Below are 15,416 nucleotides of genomic sequence, written 5' to 3' on the forward strand. Positions count from 1 at the left end.
TTAAATCATGCTGTGATGGAGAGTTGACATTAATTATTTAGTACCTGTAGAGCTGGAAAGTGCTCGGAATCACGTAAGAGAGCAATTTTTCACGCCACAGTTGCACAATTCCGTCGAGAGTGAACAATGGCGGGAAGAGTGTTTGCATTCTTCCTCCTCGCAGGACTTCTGCACATCCTGAGCGTCTCAGGAGAATCCACAGAGTGTCGCTTGTGCGAGAGTTTGCTGACCGATTCCGATCATTGCACGTTTCTCCTGGACGAATCCACCGAGAATCCGCCCTGGAATTGTCCTCTTGTCTTTCCCTGTGGCAAAATCATCGCCATAAACTACACTTTCCTCATGAATTACAGAGCCATTCGTCTGCAGAGAGTGATTAAGTGCTACAAATTCATCATAGCCACGCAAAATTTCTCAAGATACACAGATTTCTTCTGGGGACATGAGAAATTCGCTCCTTATTCCAAAATTATTCTCCTCGAAAGTGGCACTGAAGAGCCCTTTAATTTCACAGCTGCGCAAATTAAGTACATTTATTTGAATGCTTTGCATGTCCTGCAGGTCAGTAGACTAAAGCTACTGTCAATGCATGAGCAGAACTGATTTCTAATCATCAATTTCAGGTCTATCAGAGTCCATTGCAAATCTCTCTCCGCAACATTCTCACAGGAATCGAGGTAGTGGGAAATCGTGAAAATATTCCCAACATCTACAAAGTCCTGAAGCGCCATCATTTGCACCCATTGATAGACAATGAATTCTCTCAGAATGAAATAAACATCAGCTTATTCCATTGCCCACCGTTTGTTGTGGATAAACATCCCACCAAAGCAGAGATAACGCTGGACTCTAAGAGGTATTTCGTCATAATTATCCAATTCAATAGGAAGCTTGGCAATGATTTCTCATCAAAAATCACTTGCAGATTCGATGGAATTGAGTATCGTCTTCTGGCTCACATCACCAGACGCTGGAAGCGGCGGTTTATCGTGAGAAATGCTACAGACGCCGGAGATCCATGGTTGGATGTTCTCATGGACGCTCTGGAGAGGCGAACAAATGTGGCCCTTTGCGGCATTTGGTTAATTGATGAGGTGCAGAGTATGTTGGAAGTATCCAGACCTTACGGTGAACAATGCCTCTCCTTTCTCGTGCCGCGACTGAAGCCCGTTCCACGCGATCGTTACATCTATCTGGCGATGAATGAGCGAGTCTGGACTCTCTATCTCGTCCTCACGCTCTTCATCTGCTTGCTGGTCTACTTCCTGATCACCTTCAACACGAACAACAGCCTCGCGCTGCAGTTCAACCTGCTGATCGAATCCACGATGGAAGTTCTCTCGATCGCCACTCAGCACGGCGTCACGCGCTTCCCCAGAAGATTCTCAGCAAAAATCCTCCTGATCGCCTGGTTCTTCTTCTGCCTCCTCATCACGGCCATCTACTCCACCGGCCTCACTTCCATCCTCACCACTTCACTCTTCCGCAGACCCATTCAGAGCGTGCAGGATATTCTGGACATCAATATGAAGTGGGGCGATGTTACTGATCACTTTATGGAGGAAATGCAGAGATCTGGCAATGCGGAATACATTAAACTCGCTGACCTCAAGATTGACGCCCGATCAGAAGAAGCAGACAAACTCATAAAGGAGCATCGATACGCTCATTCAGTGTCAGTAAGTCCTCCATTTCCAGTAAACTTATCACTCAATTGAATTCAATGAACGTTTCAGTTGAAACATACGCTTCACTGGAATTGTTTTTCGCGTTCCAAACTGCCAAATTGTCGCTGTAAAAAGAAATCTGTCTCGAAAATCAATAATGGAGAAGGCTATGTTCCTCAATGAGGCATAGAGAGATTCAGGTTCTTCTTTCCTTTCTTCTTGATCCCAAAAACATTTTTTTCCCAGGTCTTGTGGCGAAAATACATCGCTGGCTTACACACCTTTACGAACTTCTCCGACTACGCATCAAGTTATCGCGTGATGGACGATTGCATATACAAATTCAACACTGTTTTCGCCTTCGAGAAGAACTCTCCGTACGCCAAGCTCTTCACCCGGGAGATTCCCAAGTACATCGAGTCCGGATTGCTTATGCACTGGTTCAACTTGTACGCCGTTCGCCACGGCGATCGCGCCATGCACTCCCTGTTCCTGCAGACGAAAGACACAATGCGCGGTCCGCACACTTTCACCGTGGACAACCTGACAATCGCGCTCTACATCTGGGCCGTCGGCCTAGCACTCGCAACAATTGCATTCATTGTGGAATTGTCATATCAAAAAGTCTCACGCATGGTGAAAAACGAGGATTCTTCGTTTTATTATGTAAGAAGACGCGCAACGGCTAATTAAATTGATCATTACCTAATCTCTTAGAGGTTCACACACCGCACATCATCGACATTCCTCACCGAACGCCTATTTGTCAGCGATGTGAAGAGCTTTCGCCTGGCAATCACCACACGCCGATTGAATTTGTCCAGCATCTCGGCATTCTGCACAGGACGCGCCGGAATGGACACCGTTTGTGACGCCTTGCGCGGCAACAGCACCGGCCGACAGCCGGCAAAGCGGAATCCAATGCGCGGCGGACCACGCTTCAACTCGCGCCGCTCGAAGCACTCCTCCTCTTCGACGCCCCAGCGCAGAGATTGTCGTCGCGAGCACGTCTTCAGCGCCACTTTGGACACTATTTTATACTTAATGTGTGACTCAGTCGCTGATTTTATGGCAATTTTATGGAGTTTCTCTGCAAAACAGCAAATGCCAATTATTATCACATGCAAAACTAAACAGTAAAAGGCTTTCCGATACGCACTTGTGTTGTAAATCATGAAGGGAAGAAGAGAGTCGCCACAGAGTGAGTAGAGTAAATCGTACAAGTAACTATCACCATGTCCACAGATATAAACAGCAGCAACCTGAAAGGGAAAACATTAATTGACTTGATTTTAGAGAAAAATTGCATGCAAAACTCACGTTGAACTCCTGAAGAACCCATTCTGGCGTCGCTGATGGATCAATTCGCTCCAAATAGACGGAAAACTCCCGGAAGGGATTCTCACCGAGCGCCCACATGGCGCGAAACACCCTCACGAGCCACTCAAACTCCCAATGCAGCTGCAAACTGTCGCGCGCGAAGAACTCCTTCAGTCGCGACCGGATGAGATTGCAGCAGCGACGCTCAGCCAGACCCCAGAAGCTGCCCAGACGCCCCAGACACTCGCACACCAGCTCCACACACTCAAAATCACACATCTGCGTCGATATCACGCCACACTCGTCCTCGCGCCAGAAAACACTCTCTGAGTGATTGTCCATCGTCTTCACGTCCTCCTCCGCCGCCGCCGCCGCCACGGCCGCCGGCTCTGGCTGCTGTGCGGCGGCAGAGCTATTCTCCTCCTGCTTGAAACACATCTGATTCTGTGACGCTTCGCAGTAATCCATCGTCTCAGCACTGCCGTTGTACTGATCGAAAGTGTCCATCAATTCCGACTTAATCCTAACGATATTGCTCTGCTGATCCACGCCACTCACGCCGCCGCCGCCGTCCGCCTTCATCTCCAGCCCATTGTTCTCCATCATGATGAAGAACGTCTCGCACTCATTCTTGATGTCCGTGATGTCGATGCCGTTGTACATGGAGAGATCGGGATTCGCCTGGAAGTCCGACGTGGGCGCAACTTCAGCCGCAAAGCCACCGCCGCCGCCGCCGGTGCCCTGATTGGCCGGCCCGAGGAGAAGACACACCAGAATTTGGCACAAGTAGTACATCTGCAAGGAAACATCATGATAAATCGACTTTTCATGATTTTCTTAAGCCTTTTTCACTCACATCTGAGTTGATTTCCGCATTCCTGGCGAAGGGATTGCGCGTGAGTGTGATCAGCAGCTCCATGGCGCGCCTGAGTGTGTCCGTCTTGTACTCAAAGCTGAGCAATTCCGTGCACTTGTTGAGCAGCAGATTCACGATGCATCCCATGAACGGATTCATGGCCACAGTTTGCATTGCTCGATTGAAAGTCAACTCGTCGCCCAGGAAAACCGCTGCAAAGACGCAAAATGTCAGCAAATATTGAGAATTGGCTTAAAATCTCAGCTTTACCATCGCACAAGTGATCCATAAAGTCCAGCAAATGCTCCGACATTGTCTCTTCCGCGAGCCACGAAGCGCTAACATCAACTCGACTCGTGGTCACTTGAACGTCCCTTAAGTACTCCTCCCGCAGATCAACTATCCTGTCCTGGAAGGGAAGGAGAAGAGCTTAAGAAGCTGTTTCAGGGGGCGAAATAAGCGTCATTTACGCACTTTGTTGAAGTGAAACACGCCGTCGTACTCGATCGTGTCCCATTCGGAAGATCCTGCGCCCAAAATGGGGCAAACATTGGCATCCTTGAGAGCCTCATTCACCAAATCCACCGTGACTCTGCCGTCCGAGTGGCGCGCGTAGGTCTTGAGAGTCTTGCAAAGGAAAGGAAAGAAAGCGAAATTAGTCAGCGAAATGCCACGATTTCCCGTGGAGACTCACATTTGCCAATTCCCAGAGCTTGTAGGTGACATCCTCAGCTACACGGGAGCACGCCTCATTGGACACATCTGTCTCCTGCTTCTCGTGCTGCTCCCAATAGCACTTCACGGACTTTGTGCTGATTCCAGCGTAATTCTTGTAGCGACTCTGCCGAACGGGAAAACCACCCACAATTAGCTCCACCTCTTCACAATCACCCACCCACTCACACACCTTCTCCGATGTGGACGGCGTGGGCTCCAGGGATGCCGAAGAGTGGCCAGGATTTTGTGAGGATTTCTTGCTTTTGCTGCGCGACGCCACGGATGATTTCTTGTGAGATCCACTGGATTTTGAGGCGGACGCCTCGGCGCTACTGAAGGACTTCATCTCAGCACGCCCACAGCAATCCAGACACGGTGAAAATACTTATCCCCTTCCCATTCCTGGCCGGAAGAAAATCACCTGCCCCACACCTAACCTCAAAATACCATCGGGATCTTTGACCTCAATTTTCACAGGATTCTCCACAGCCAATCGACGCAGTGTGTGTGGGAATTCACGCAGGGGTCACGAATGGAGCATTTTTCACCACGATTGCCCAAATTTGTGCGGTTTTTCCGGCAATAGAGAGCTCAAAAGCCTAAGGAAACTCCACAAACAAAATTCACTGGCGAAAAATCCTGACAGATGTCGCCATGGCGCGATGAGGGCCGAAAGTTCAGCGGCGGATCAAAACATCAAAACAATCGACCGCGGCTGGCGGCTAAAATTATTATTTATTTATCGCCGTTGGAATAATCCCAAAATTCTTCAAATTTGCGGATTTTCATTCTTCTTGCAGGAATTTTAAAAAATTGCGAGGTGACATGACAAAATCAAACACAAATTATACTTCTTTTGCTTCGCCTCTTCGACTCTCACTCGCCAGTGGCGCCGCCACTGAAATGACAGCGAAAAAGTGTGTGCAATGCGGGCGTTTTTCTCGATATTTTCCTGGAAATGAGCGACAAAACCATCCAAAATCCCCTCTGTTGCTGTGAATACATCGACCGTGATAATGAGCGCAACCACATTCTAGGCTGCTGCTGCAATTGCGTGGATCTGGATCAGGCGGCTGACAGGTTAAGTGTCCGGAGAGGTTTTCTATGTATTTTCTGCTAATTTTCCACACTTTCCGGACAGACTCTTCCGGTGTCAATCCGTCACGCAGTCCCAGAAGACAAACATGCTGCTGACGCTGCAGGATCGCATCCGGGCGCCGTGGTTTGGGGGCGCCAAGCGAGTTGCCACGGTGGACGTGATTCCCATTCTCGTCCTGCCGGCGATGCTGTACACCGCCGCCATCAGCCTGTACTGCTCCGTGGTGATCTTCCTGGCCATGGCAGCCTTCCTGTTCTACATGTACTTCCACCTGCGACGCACGGCGCCGAGGTGAGACGACGAGAATGATGTCCTCGATTGGAATATTGATTTTCTCTCATTCGCAGGTCGAAGTTCTTTTTCCTCTGGACAATCTGGTCCATTCTCTTCCTGTGGATCCTGTTTGAGTCCACAGTGCCGATGCTTGAGCTCCTGCCGGAGGAGAATGTGGCCTTTCTGCTCCTTCTGTCCATTTCACTCTTCTTTCTCTACAAAGTGAGTTTTCTACTGCTTTTTCTGGGTCAAAATCCGTGAATCTCTGTTGTTTTTCTCCTCTGCAGACCAAACAATTCTCACAGAGTTGCCAGGCTGGCGCTCACAGTGCCGCCCATGATGCCACAGATGAGGATTCGGCGGCTCTGCTGACGCACGACGAGCCGGAGGACGCGGAATTGGGCAGCAATGTTTGCCAGCTGTGCCGGAAGCGCGTGCCGCAGCGGACGTTCCACTGCACGCCGTGCCAGACGTGCGTGGTGCGCCAGGATCACCACAATGTGTGGCTGGACTGCTGCATCGGCGCCTCCAATCATCGCTACTACCTTCTGGGCTGCGTTCTGGGCCTGCTGACGCTCCTGTTCGGCGCCAATCTCTCACTCACGTCCATCTGCCATCCCTTCCTCATCGCCAACGTGCTGGGCGTGCACGTGCTCATGCCGGACGACTGCACGGATGTGTACGATCAGTACGACATCGCCGTGTGCTTCGTGGGCAGCGTTTACGCGCTCGCCATGGCCACTTGCATGGCGCTGGCGCTGCTGCAGCAGATCTTCTTCATCTCGCGCGGCGTCACGGGCACGGAGTGGCGCCGCGGCGAGCTCAGCGGCCAGCGGCGGCACTGCTGCACAAACTGGCGCAACTTCCTGTGCGGCAAGTAACTCACCATTTACGCTTAGAAAAGGTGGAAAGAAGGGCGGTTTTCTAGATATTCTCTAGCGCGGCTCATTAGCACGTCTAATGGCACACACACAGTGATAGAAGAGAGTTTGCTCAAGAGATTCTAATCAAAAACGCACCATTAAATCAATGGAATATTTCAATGGACAAAGCGAGCAAATTCCAGGAAGAAATGAACCAAAAAAAGTTAAGCTTTCTGTGCTTTTGGCGGGTCGAAATGCACAGATATGTATTTCTAGAGACTTTAGAATAGAATTATTTAGTCAATTGATGAATTTTATGTACCATGAAAAAGAGGGTTTTTTGCACAAAAAAACCCCAAAAGTTTGAATTTCTACGAAAGTTTCTTCATTCTGTCGAGATTCTTAAGCAATGCGCGCGCAGACTTAAACACATTTTTTAGAGACGGAATGTGTTGCAAAAGTATTTATTGTATGGAAGAAGAAGAAAAAAACTACACACAATTTCAATAATCACGCCGAGTAATTTAGAGAGAAAAAGTCCTTAAAGAGCATTTACAGCGTTTCCAGAATAAAGAAAAAATCACACCATAGAAAGTCTGTGACTTTTTTCCTCAACCGTCCAATGTTGGCGCATAATCGGGCAGCAATTCCCAGATCTTGTGGCGCCAGCGCTGCCGCCGGGCCTCGGTCTCCTTCTCCAGGCGCAGGATCGCGTGCAGACGCTGCCAGTGCTCGATGGAGCGCCACTTGAGGTGCCAATTGTAGTGCGCCTCGGCGTGTCTCATCTTCGTCTCCAGCACGATCTTCTCCTGGCGCGTGCGCGCCACCCACAAACCGAAGAATCTCTCATTCAGGCGCATCTCGTACCAATCCACAGCCACCAACAGCTTTCCCTTCTCCATCAAGTGACTCGCCTTCCACAGTCGCACAGCCTGTCGCAAGACGAAAGTCCCGTGAAATGCCTCGGATTTGCGATGCTTCGCGTCCCAGATGGACTTTGTGTGTCCTCGCCAGCGTCTGAAGCAGATGCGCATGCGCAGCACGCGCCGGAAGTGACTGGCTTTCGCCTCGAAGCGTCTCTTGCGCTGCAACATCCGTCGGAACGCCGTCAGGCCGAAGTGGAGCAAGTGTCGGCAGTAGAACTCATTGGCACGCTTGCAGTTCTGCAGCCACACTTGGCGCTCCTGCTCGCGACGCAGCTTCTCCTGCTTCTCCCGGCGGCGCTTCTCCTTCAGCTCCTGCATGCGCACCCTCTTGGCCTCCTCATCTTCACGCCGTTTCTCCTCTTCTTGGGCATTCTTCTGCTCCTCGCGGTCGCGCTCCAGCTGCCGCCGGCGCTCCTTGGCACGCTCATGACGCATTGTGCGCTCCAGCGCGCGCTCCTGCATCTGGGCGAGGAACGGCGGAATGACACTGCCATAGGCAGCCAGCTTGTTCTCATCCTCCTCGTCGCGCAGATTGCTGACAATCTGCAGACACTTGGCTTTGGCGCGCACGCGAATGTCTCCCGTCTTGGCGACTTGCTTCAACTCATTCTTCAGCTCCTGCTTGAAGCTGCGCGCCTCCTCGGACAGCTTCGACAGCCTCAGCTCGGCAATCATCCTCTCCTGACGCTCCAGCTTCAGCTTCTGGTACTCAATGATGTCCTGCTGAATCTTGAGTCTGCAAGGAAAGTTGTTCAGAGAAAGAACTTCACCAGACAATTCATTGATACTCACTTGCTGCGGTATTTCTTGGTCAGGATGATGGATTCCTCCTTGGGAACGGACTTCTTCTCCCCTTCAGCTTCAGCATTTTCCTCCTTCTTCCTCACTCGACGCTTCTCTTCCCTGATCTTGCTCAGATAAGCGTCGATTTTGCCAATTCTGTCAGTCGACGAGATGCTCTTGCACTTGCTGACCTTCTCAACGGTTGTGTAGTGAAGCCACTTGAGGAAGTACTTCCGCAAGAGGATCTCCTTGAAGTCATTGTACGCTTCTGAGTGTTCCCGGAACAATTCACTGATGATTTTGATCTTTTCCGGTGAAATTTCCCCTCTTCCTTCAACTTTTGGCTCGTCTGCTTCCGTCTCAGATCGCTTTCCTGGCAGCAATTGTCGAATCATGAGTTCCTCATTGGGATTCTTCTCACTCTCTGACTCCTGAGATGCCGCTTTGATGGCTTGCTCCAGGAAACTGGCTTCCAACTCATCTTCCTGGTTGAATATCGTGGAACTCTCTGTGCTGCCGTGCGCTGTGGAGCTTCCACTCTCGCTCTCCTGACTCGGCGACGATGTGATGCCGTGGAATGTGAAGAAGGACTTGACGGTCGTCGTGGTTTCCTCACAGTAGGAAATCATCTGACGCTCCTCACGGAGACCGAAGTAAGTCTCCTCATCCAGAGGACTCTCCACAGCCTCATCCCTCACCTCTGCCACTTCTTGCGGATACGTGATGATTTCCACGCTGTCCTCGAACTGAACGGAGGGAATTTTCTGCTCAACTTTGACCACATCGAAGATTTTCGCACTCTCAATTGGCGCCTCGATCATTTTCCTGTAGAAATCATTGGTTTTCTCCTCTGTGGTTGACAGACTGGTGAAAATCTCCCCATTGTCCAGGAGACAGTAAGGATTCTCCGGAATCTTCACTTTCTTCACCTTCGGAGGGTGTTTCTTGGTCATTTCCTGTCGGAATTTAGACAATTCATTCTCAATCATATTGATTTCGATGGTTTTATTGTGACTGGTGATTTTCTCTTGCTGCTCCTCGCGAAATTCCCGAATCTTCGGTGAGGATTCCGTCTCCTTCCTGGCTTTCTTCACCTGGAAAGCAAAAGAAATGAAAAAATGACCTCAAAACCCTTCATTCTCATGAATTACCGCCTCATGTCTCATCTCCATCACCACCACAGGGTCTAGGAAGGACTTCTCCTCGTCCTTCCTCACCAAATCCGCGAGATACTCATCCGTGAAGACATTGAGGAATTTCTTAACGGTCTCCGTCTTGATATTGAGCAGTGAAACGTCATTTTTCCGCCTCAGTCGCTCCCACCGTGACTCCCGAGACTTGGGACGCACGCCACTACCCTTCCTGGAAGCACTCATTGAGGAATGGTGGAGAGAATTTGTCCAGGGATTTTATTTTTCACTGAAAAACGGAGTGAGAAACTCTGGAATCCGTTGCTAGGATATCACAAATAAATCGCCCAAATCGCCTCTCAGCGGTGGCGAGAGCCATCTGCGGGCAATTTTGAGTGAACTGTCATTTGACAGCTGTGAAAAATAAACACTGGAAAAGAGGAGTGAATTTTTGCAATTTGCACGCATTTTGGGGTCACACAAAGATAGTGAAGAGATATAATTCGAGGCTCTGCGAGATGGGGAATCAGCTCGTGGGCATTGCGCCCAGTCAAATCTTCCCTGTGGAGCACTATTTGACGGGAGGTGCTTTCTTCGAGTCAGACTTGGCTTACGAGACGAGGTGATTTTCCTGCCTTTTCCACCCCGAAAGTGGGTGTTTTTCTTACATACTTTACTCTATTTTGCAGCATGGGTAGCACAAGATTCTTCAAAGTGGCCAGGGCGAGATCCGACGAGGGTTTAGTGGTGATAAAAGTGTTTGTCAAGCACGATCCGAGTCTTCCGCTCGAGAGTCACGCTGAGAAGTTGGAGTTTATCAAGAAGAATCTGGCCAACGCCGTCAATTGTCTCCCCTTCCAGAGAGTTGTGGTAATTCCCTAGTCACCAGACAGAGAGAGAGAGAGAGAGAGAGAGAGAGAGAGATTCCCGGAAGTCACTTTTCCCCCTTGCAATTGCAGTTGACGGAAAAGGCTGGTCTGATCATGAGGGAGTTTGTGAAGCACAGCCTGTACGATCGCGTCTCCACGCGTCCCTTTCTCACCACCACGGAGAAGAAGTGGATCACGTTCCAGGTGCTGTGCGCCCTGCATCAGTGCCACAAGCAGAAGATCTGCCACGGCGACATAAAGCTGGAGAACATCCTCATCACGTCGTGGAATTGGATTTTGCTGGCGGATTTCGCCTCCTTCAAGCCCACTTTCCTGCCCGACGACAATCCCGCCGACTACACGTACTTCTTCGACACCAGCCGCCGCCGCACGTGCTACATTGCGCCCGAGCGCTTCATCCAGTCCATCGCGAACGAGGCGCAGCCCAAGGATGGGCCGCTGGTGGGCGACGGGCCGTGCTACTCGGGCAGCTTGACGCCGGAGATGGACATCTTCTCGGCCGGATGCGCTCTGCTAGAGCTGTGGTGCGAAGGCACGGCGCCCTTTGAGTTCTCGCAGCTTCTCTCGTATCGCCAAGGCGATCAGGAGCTGGTGACGAAGCATCTCAATGGGATTGACAATTTGCGCCTGAGGAACTTGATTGCGTCGATGCTGAACAGAAATCCCGCAGAGCGCAAATCCGCCGAGATCTATCTGGATCAGGAGCGTGGCTCTCTCTTCCCCGAGTACTTCTACACTTTCCTCCAGAGCTACATGCAGATGTTCTCCTCCATTCCCATCATGCCGCTGGACGACAAGATCATGCGTCTGCACGCGGACATCAAGCAGATCATCAAGATGCTCACCGGTGTGGATCCGGAGGAGCGCGAGCACGCGGAGAAGGCGCAGCGGATTGACCAGAGGAGTGAAAAGAGCGGAACTGAAGACGATGGACTGATTCTCGTCACGACTGTCGTCACGGCGAACAGCAGAGGACTTCACTATTGCAACTCCAAGCTGTCTTGCATGGAGATTCTGCAGGATTTGGCTGAATACACATCCTCAGAAGTGATTCTGGATCGCATTTTGCCGACAATTGTGAGTAAAGATGCTAAAAATGTCTTTAGTAATTCGTTTTTATCACTCTTTTATTGAATTTCACTCTGTTTATAGTGATTTTCACACATTTTAACATCAAAGACTACAGAAATAATCGTTTTCTCTTCCTCTTCAGCTGTATTTCACGAAGGATTCCACGCCTCGTGTCCGTTCCACGGCCATTGACACTCTGACGGCGTGTCTGCGAATGGTGCGACGATTGCCGCGGAGTGACGGCAATGTGTTCCCCGAGTATGTCTTTCCCATCATCTCTGGCATGGCCACAGACACGGCCAATGGCGTGCGCGTGGCTCTGGCGAGGAATCTGGGCGATTTGGCAGAGACAAGCGTGCGTTTCCTGGAGCAAACGCGTCTCAACAGTCCATCGGAGTATCATCAAGTGCGCTACGACAGAGAGATGACGGTGCTGCATGATATGGTGCAGCTGATGACGTCCAGTCTGCTCACGGATGCGCAGGGAATTGTGAAGCAGACGCTAATTGAGGCGGACATTACGAAATTGTGCATTTTCTTCGGCAAGAACAAGGCTTACGACGTGATTCTGTCGCACATGATCACGTTTCTGAATGACAAGGAGGACAAGCATCTGCGCGGATCCTTCTTCGAGTGCATCGTGGGCGTGGCGGCGTTCGTGGGCTGGACGTGCTCGGAGATCCTGATGCCGCTGCTGCAGCAGGGATTGACGGACACGGAGGAGATGGTGATTGCCAAGGCCATCAGGGCGATGTCGGCGCTGGCGGAGTTGGGATTGGTGGAGAAGCCGGCGCTGGTGGCGTTCATCACCGAGGCGGCGTGCTACATGAATCATCCCAATGGATGGATCAGACATGAGATCTGCGGATTGATCGCCACGGCGACCAGAACACTCACAACACTCGATGTGCAGTGCAAGATTGTGCCGGCGATTGCGGACAATCTCACCACGTCGCTGATTCTCATTGATCACACGGAGATTCTCATGGATTGCCTTCAGCCGCCAATTCCGCGTCCGGTGTTTGACAGTGTGGTGAAGTTTCCCGATGTTGTGCACTTCTTCCGGGCGCTGGAGGAGCGTCGTGAGGCGCGCGTGAGAGTGGCTGATGGACTGTTGCCGCAGTACGGCGGAGAGTCAGGCACGGCGATTAGAAACCTGTTCAGGCGTCTCAGCGCCGAGGGATTGACGGAATTGGCGGAGAATCAGTTGCTGGCCATGAAGAGTCACATTGTGAAGTTGAACAAATACAAGGCGGCAGAGCCGAAGAGTCTCGCTGATGGACGGATGAGTTTCTCCAGGAAGATGGGCGTGACGCATGAAGTGCAGCTGCTGGAGAAGACACACAAGGTGGACGTGAATGCGGCCAGGAAGTCTCGCAAGGTTGACGTGGACATGACGATGAATTCGGAGTGGCAACACATGTTTGGCGTGCTGGACATCAATTCTGTCACGCCATCGTCGCCGTCAAATGAGTCTGGAACGTCTGGAGGAGCGGGAAATAGTCCGCCGATGGTGAATACTCAAGTTCAGCCAACGCCAACGTCATCGCTGGTGGAGTACAGCATGCCGGAGAGGAGTTTCCTGCAGGAGCGCTTCTCGGAGTGTCGCCTGGACTTGGAGTCGCTGCAGTCGAAGATGAAGACGGAGCATTCAGTGATGGCGCTGAACAGGGATTACGATCCCTTCGCCTACTACGCGCCCATTCCGCCCAATTGGCGCCTCAAGGGGACGCTGGTGGCGCATCTGCACGAGCACAGGAGAGCCGTGACGCGTCTCAGTCCGCTGAAGACCTTCGGATCGTACTTCGCGTCCACGTCGGTGGACGGAACGGTGCGCTTGTGGGATTGCAACAAGCTGGACGGCCATCAGTCGATCAACAGATCGCGTCAGGCGTATTCGGCCAACACGCCGCTCTACTGCTTGGCGTCCTGCGACGCCGGACAGTCGCTGGCGGTGGCCGGGAAGGATGGAACGCTTCTGCTGCTGCGCATCGATCCCAATTCCAGCAAGATGGCGCTGCAGCAGGCGGTGCAGTTCGATCCGGATCCGAAGTACGACAAGGCGAACATCGAGGCGAGCGACGGGCCGGTGGTGGACATGCAGCCGCTGGATCAGGGCGCGCAGAGCCTGATCGTCTACGCCACGCTGTACGGCGGCATCGTGGGCTGGGACATCCGGGCGCCGGGATACGCTTGGCGTTTGCAGAGTGATCTCAAGAATGGCGTCATCACGACGCTGTGCGTGGATCCGACCAGCTCGTGGCTGGCCGTGGGCACCAGCGGCGGCAGGCACTCCTTCTGGGATTTGCGCTTCAAGCTGCCCATCGCCGAGATCAGACATCCGCACGATGCGCGGATCAGGCGGATTGCCTGTCATCCCACTGAGAGATCGTCGATCATCTCGGCGTCGCAGGGCAACAATGAGGTTTACATGTACAACATCGAGACGAATCACAGGCAAATGGCTCTGTGGACCAGCTCAGCGCCGCCGCTCTCCAACACCAATCCCTCCAATCATTCCGCCATCGCGCTGCTGCCCGGCATCTCGGACAGATCGGAGTTCCTGCTCACGGCGGGAACAGATCAGAGGATCAGACACTGGGACTTGAGGGATCACACCAACTGCTGTCTGGTCGTGCCGTCGCCCAAGGATCACTTGTCGGCGGCCAACACGTCGTACGAGTGAGTATCGAAGAGTTTTCCACTCTAATTTGTCTTAATTTGAAATTAAGATATATTTTCGAGCTTCCTAAATCACTCATTAAGCCTTTTGCCGGTCCAAACTATATTGAAAAATGCAAGTTTGTGAGTCTCAAAAGCGTGTTTTATCTTGAAATTGAGATAATTCTTTCATTTTGTGTTGATTTCTATAATATTAAGAAATTATGTTTATTGTTTATTCTTAATTTAAACTGTTTTCGTGGGTTAATTTGCGCTTTGAATCACGATAAAAGCCATCATTTGTTAAATTTCGATACAATTTCATAGCAAAAAGCTTCAAGATTGTCTCTAAAAGCACCGGAAGTTGTCCGGAAGTAGAATTACATGATTTTTGGCACACAAATCATTAGAATTTTGCCATAGAATATTTAATTGCATCCTGAGAAACATTTAATCACAACATTTGCAGTGAATTGAAGTGCGAAAAGCTCTTCAAAATTGTCTTGACTAACTTTTGAGGCAACAAAATGGGAATTTTGAGCTGCCAAGAGGATAATTTTCACTCTTAAACCCTTTCTTGGGCTGTTTTTCTTCCCTTTTGGCGCTAATTCTCTGCTTTTCTAACTCTGTGACTTTTCCTATAGATATCGCCTGATCGACGGCACGAAGGTGATTCAGGAGATCGACACGCGCACGCAATCCACGCTGTCGACGGCCGCTGGCGCCGCGGCGCGCAACAACAGCGAAGAAGTGCCGCGCTCGGGCCCCGAACCGCCCGCCTCGGGTCACATTGACATCATCACGGATCTGGTGCTGTGCAAGTCCACCAAGCAGACTTTCGTGGCGTCCTCGAGTCGCGACGGCGCCATTAAGATATGGAAGTGAGGATGGACTGACTTTATTCACAAAACTCAACGCGCTTAAAGGCTACAAAAATATCTTACATGCTAACTTTTTGAGACTCTGTGCTGAAGCGGCGGCTTTGCTCGCGTTCCGGTGATAAATTTGTCTCGATTCAGATCACTTGTTGCTCTCTTTCTCTGTTGTTGGGGTTTCTCTTAGCCCACGCCGCCGATGAAGGGGCAAAAGGGCAGGGTGTATCTCAGTCTGTCGTTGGCTAGTCCTCTGTTGAGGATCTTGAAGACGCGACAGATGTCTGA

At 51.0% G+C, this 15,416-nt stretch overlaps 5 protein-coding genes across 5 annotated transcripts; 3 read left to right on the forward strand and 2 right to left on the reverse strand.

The window, feature by feature from the left end:
• The first annotated feature begins 126 nt into the window (after window positions 1-126).
• LOC132257775 (glutamate receptor ionotropic, delta-2-like) lies at window positions 127-2,360 on the forward strand. The gene is made up of 4 exons (XM_059754805.1): window positions 127-561; window positions 624-856; window positions 926-1,679; window positions 1,914-2,360. Exons 1-4 carry the CDS (start codon window positions 127-129, stop codon window positions 2,358-2,360), a joined length of 1,869 nt encoding a protein of 622 aa, XP_059610788.1.
• LOC132257528 (uncharacterized) lies at window positions 2,304-5,203 on the reverse strand. Its single transcript, XM_059754478.1, has 8 exons — window positions 4,751-5,203; window positions 4,538-4,684; window positions 4,318-4,470; window positions 4,114-4,252; window positions 3,844-4,055; window positions 2,988-3,782; window positions 2,827-2,929; window positions 2,304-2,757 (listed from the first exon to the last, which is right to left on the reverse strand). The coding sequence occupies exons 1-8, from the start codon at window positions 4,904-4,906 to the stop codon at window positions 2,381-2,383; spliced, it is 2,082 nt and encodes a 693-aa protein (XP_059610461.1). The 5' UTR covers window positions 4,907-5,203; the 3' UTR covers window positions 2,304-2,380.
• A 234-nt stretch (window positions 5,204-5,437) lies between these two features.
• Window positions 5,438-7,332, forward strand: LOC132257639 (palmitoyltransferase ZDHHC23-B-like). The gene is made up of 4 exons (XM_059754627.1): window positions 5,438-5,640; window positions 5,702-5,950; window positions 6,007-6,154; window positions 6,220-7,332. The coding sequence occupies exons 1-4, from the start codon at window positions 5,519-5,521 to the stop codon at window positions 6,811-6,813; spliced, it is 1,113 nt and encodes a 370-aa protein (XP_059610610.1). The 5' UTR covers window positions 5,438-5,518; the 3' UTR covers window positions 6,814-7,332.
• A 74-nt stretch (window positions 7,333-7,406) lies between these two features.
• On the reverse strand, window positions 7,407-9,880 carry LOC132257776 (golgin subfamily A member 6-like protein 6). Its single transcript, XM_059754806.1, has 3 exons — window positions 9,656-9,880; window positions 8,514-9,598; window positions 7,407-8,457 (listed from the first exon to the last, which is right to left on the reverse strand). The coding sequence occupies exons 1-3, from the start codon at window positions 9,878-9,880 to the stop codon at window positions 7,407-7,409; spliced, it is 2,361 nt and encodes a 786-aa protein (XP_059610789.1).
• A 169-nt stretch (window positions 9,881-10,049) lies between these two features.
• On the forward strand, window positions 10,050-15,267 carry LOC132257476 (phosphoinositide 3-kinase regulatory subunit 4-like). The gene is made up of 5 exons (XM_059754390.1): window positions 10,050-10,256; window positions 10,324-10,504; window positions 10,594-11,601; window positions 11,738-14,277; window positions 14,901-15,267. The coding sequence occupies exons 1-5, from the start codon at window positions 10,153-10,155 to the stop codon at window positions 15,139-15,141; spliced, it is 4,074 nt and encodes a 1,357-aa protein (XP_059610373.1). The 5' UTR covers window positions 10,050-10,152; the 3' UTR covers window positions 15,142-15,267.
• The last annotated feature ends 149 nt before the right edge of the window (window positions 15,268-15,416 follow it).

This window comes from Phlebotomus argentipes, unplaced genomic scaffold (assembly GCF_947086385.1).
Source record: "Phlebotomus argentipes unplaced genomic scaffold, Phlebotomus argentipes genome assembly scaffold_4, whole genome shotgun sequence".
Lineage (NCBI taxonomy): Eukaryota > Metazoa > Arthropoda > Insecta > Diptera > Psychodidae > Phlebotomus > Phlebotomus argentipes.

Coding starts and splice junctions, on each gene's coding strand:
- LOC132257775 (XM_059754805.1), top strand. CDS start 127: ATGGCGGGAAGAGTGTTTGCATTCTTCCTCCTCGCAGGACTTCTGCAC. Junction 857..925: donor ATAACGCTGGACTCTAAGAG/GTATTTCGTCAT, acceptor AATCACTTGCAG/ATTCGATGGAATTGAGTATC. Junction 1,680..1,913: donor GATACGCTCATTCAGTGTCA/GTAAGTCCTCCA, acceptor TTTTTTTCCCAG/GTCTTGTGGCGAAAATACAT.
- LOC132257776 (XM_059754806.1), bottom strand. CDS start 9,880: ATGAGTGCTTCCAGGAAGGGTAGTGGCGTGCGTCCCAAGTCTCGGGAG. Junction 9,599..9,655: donor TGGAGATGAGACATGAGGCG/GTAATTCATGAG, acceptor TTTGCTTTCCAG/GTGAAGAAAGCCAGGAAGGA. Junction 8,458..8,513: donor ACCAAGAAATACCGCAGCAA/GTGAGTATCAAT, acceptor CTTTCCTTGCAG/ACTCAAGATTCAGCAGGACA.
- LOC132257639 (XM_059754627.1), top strand. CDS start 5,519: ATGAGCGACAAAACCATCCAAAATCCCCTCTGTTGCTGTGAATACATC. Junction 5,641..5,701: donor CTGGATCAGGCGGCTGACAG/GTTAAGTGTCCG, acceptor CTTTCCGGACAG/ACTCTTCCGGTGTCAATCCG. Junction 5,951..6,006: donor CTGCGACGCACGGCGCCGAG/GTGAGACGACGA, acceptor TCTCATTCGCAG/GTCGAAGTTCTTTTTCCTCT.
- LOC132257528 (XM_059754478.1), bottom strand. CDS start 4,906: ATGAAGTCCTTCAGTAGCGCCGAGGCGTCCGCCTCAAAATCCAGTGGA. Junction 4,685..4,750: donor CGCCGTCCACATCGGAGAAG/GTGTGTGAGTGG, acceptor CCCGTTCGGCAG/AGTCGCTACAAGAATTACGC. Junction 4,253..4,317: donor GCGTGTTTCACTTCAACAAA/GTGCGTAAATGA, acceptor CTTCCCTTCCAG/GACAGGATAGTTGATCTGCG.
- LOC132257476 (XM_059754390.1), top strand. CDS start 10,153: ATGGGGAATCAGCTCGTGGGCATTGCGCCCAGTCAAATCTTCCCTGTG. Junction 10,257..10,323: donor GACTTGGCTTACGAGACGAG/GTGATTTTCCTG, acceptor TCTATTTTGCAG/CATGGGTAGCACAAGATTCT. Junction 11,602..11,737: donor ATCGCATTTTGCCGACAATT/GTGAGTAAAGAT, acceptor CTTCCTCTTCAG/CTGTATTTCACGAAGGATTC.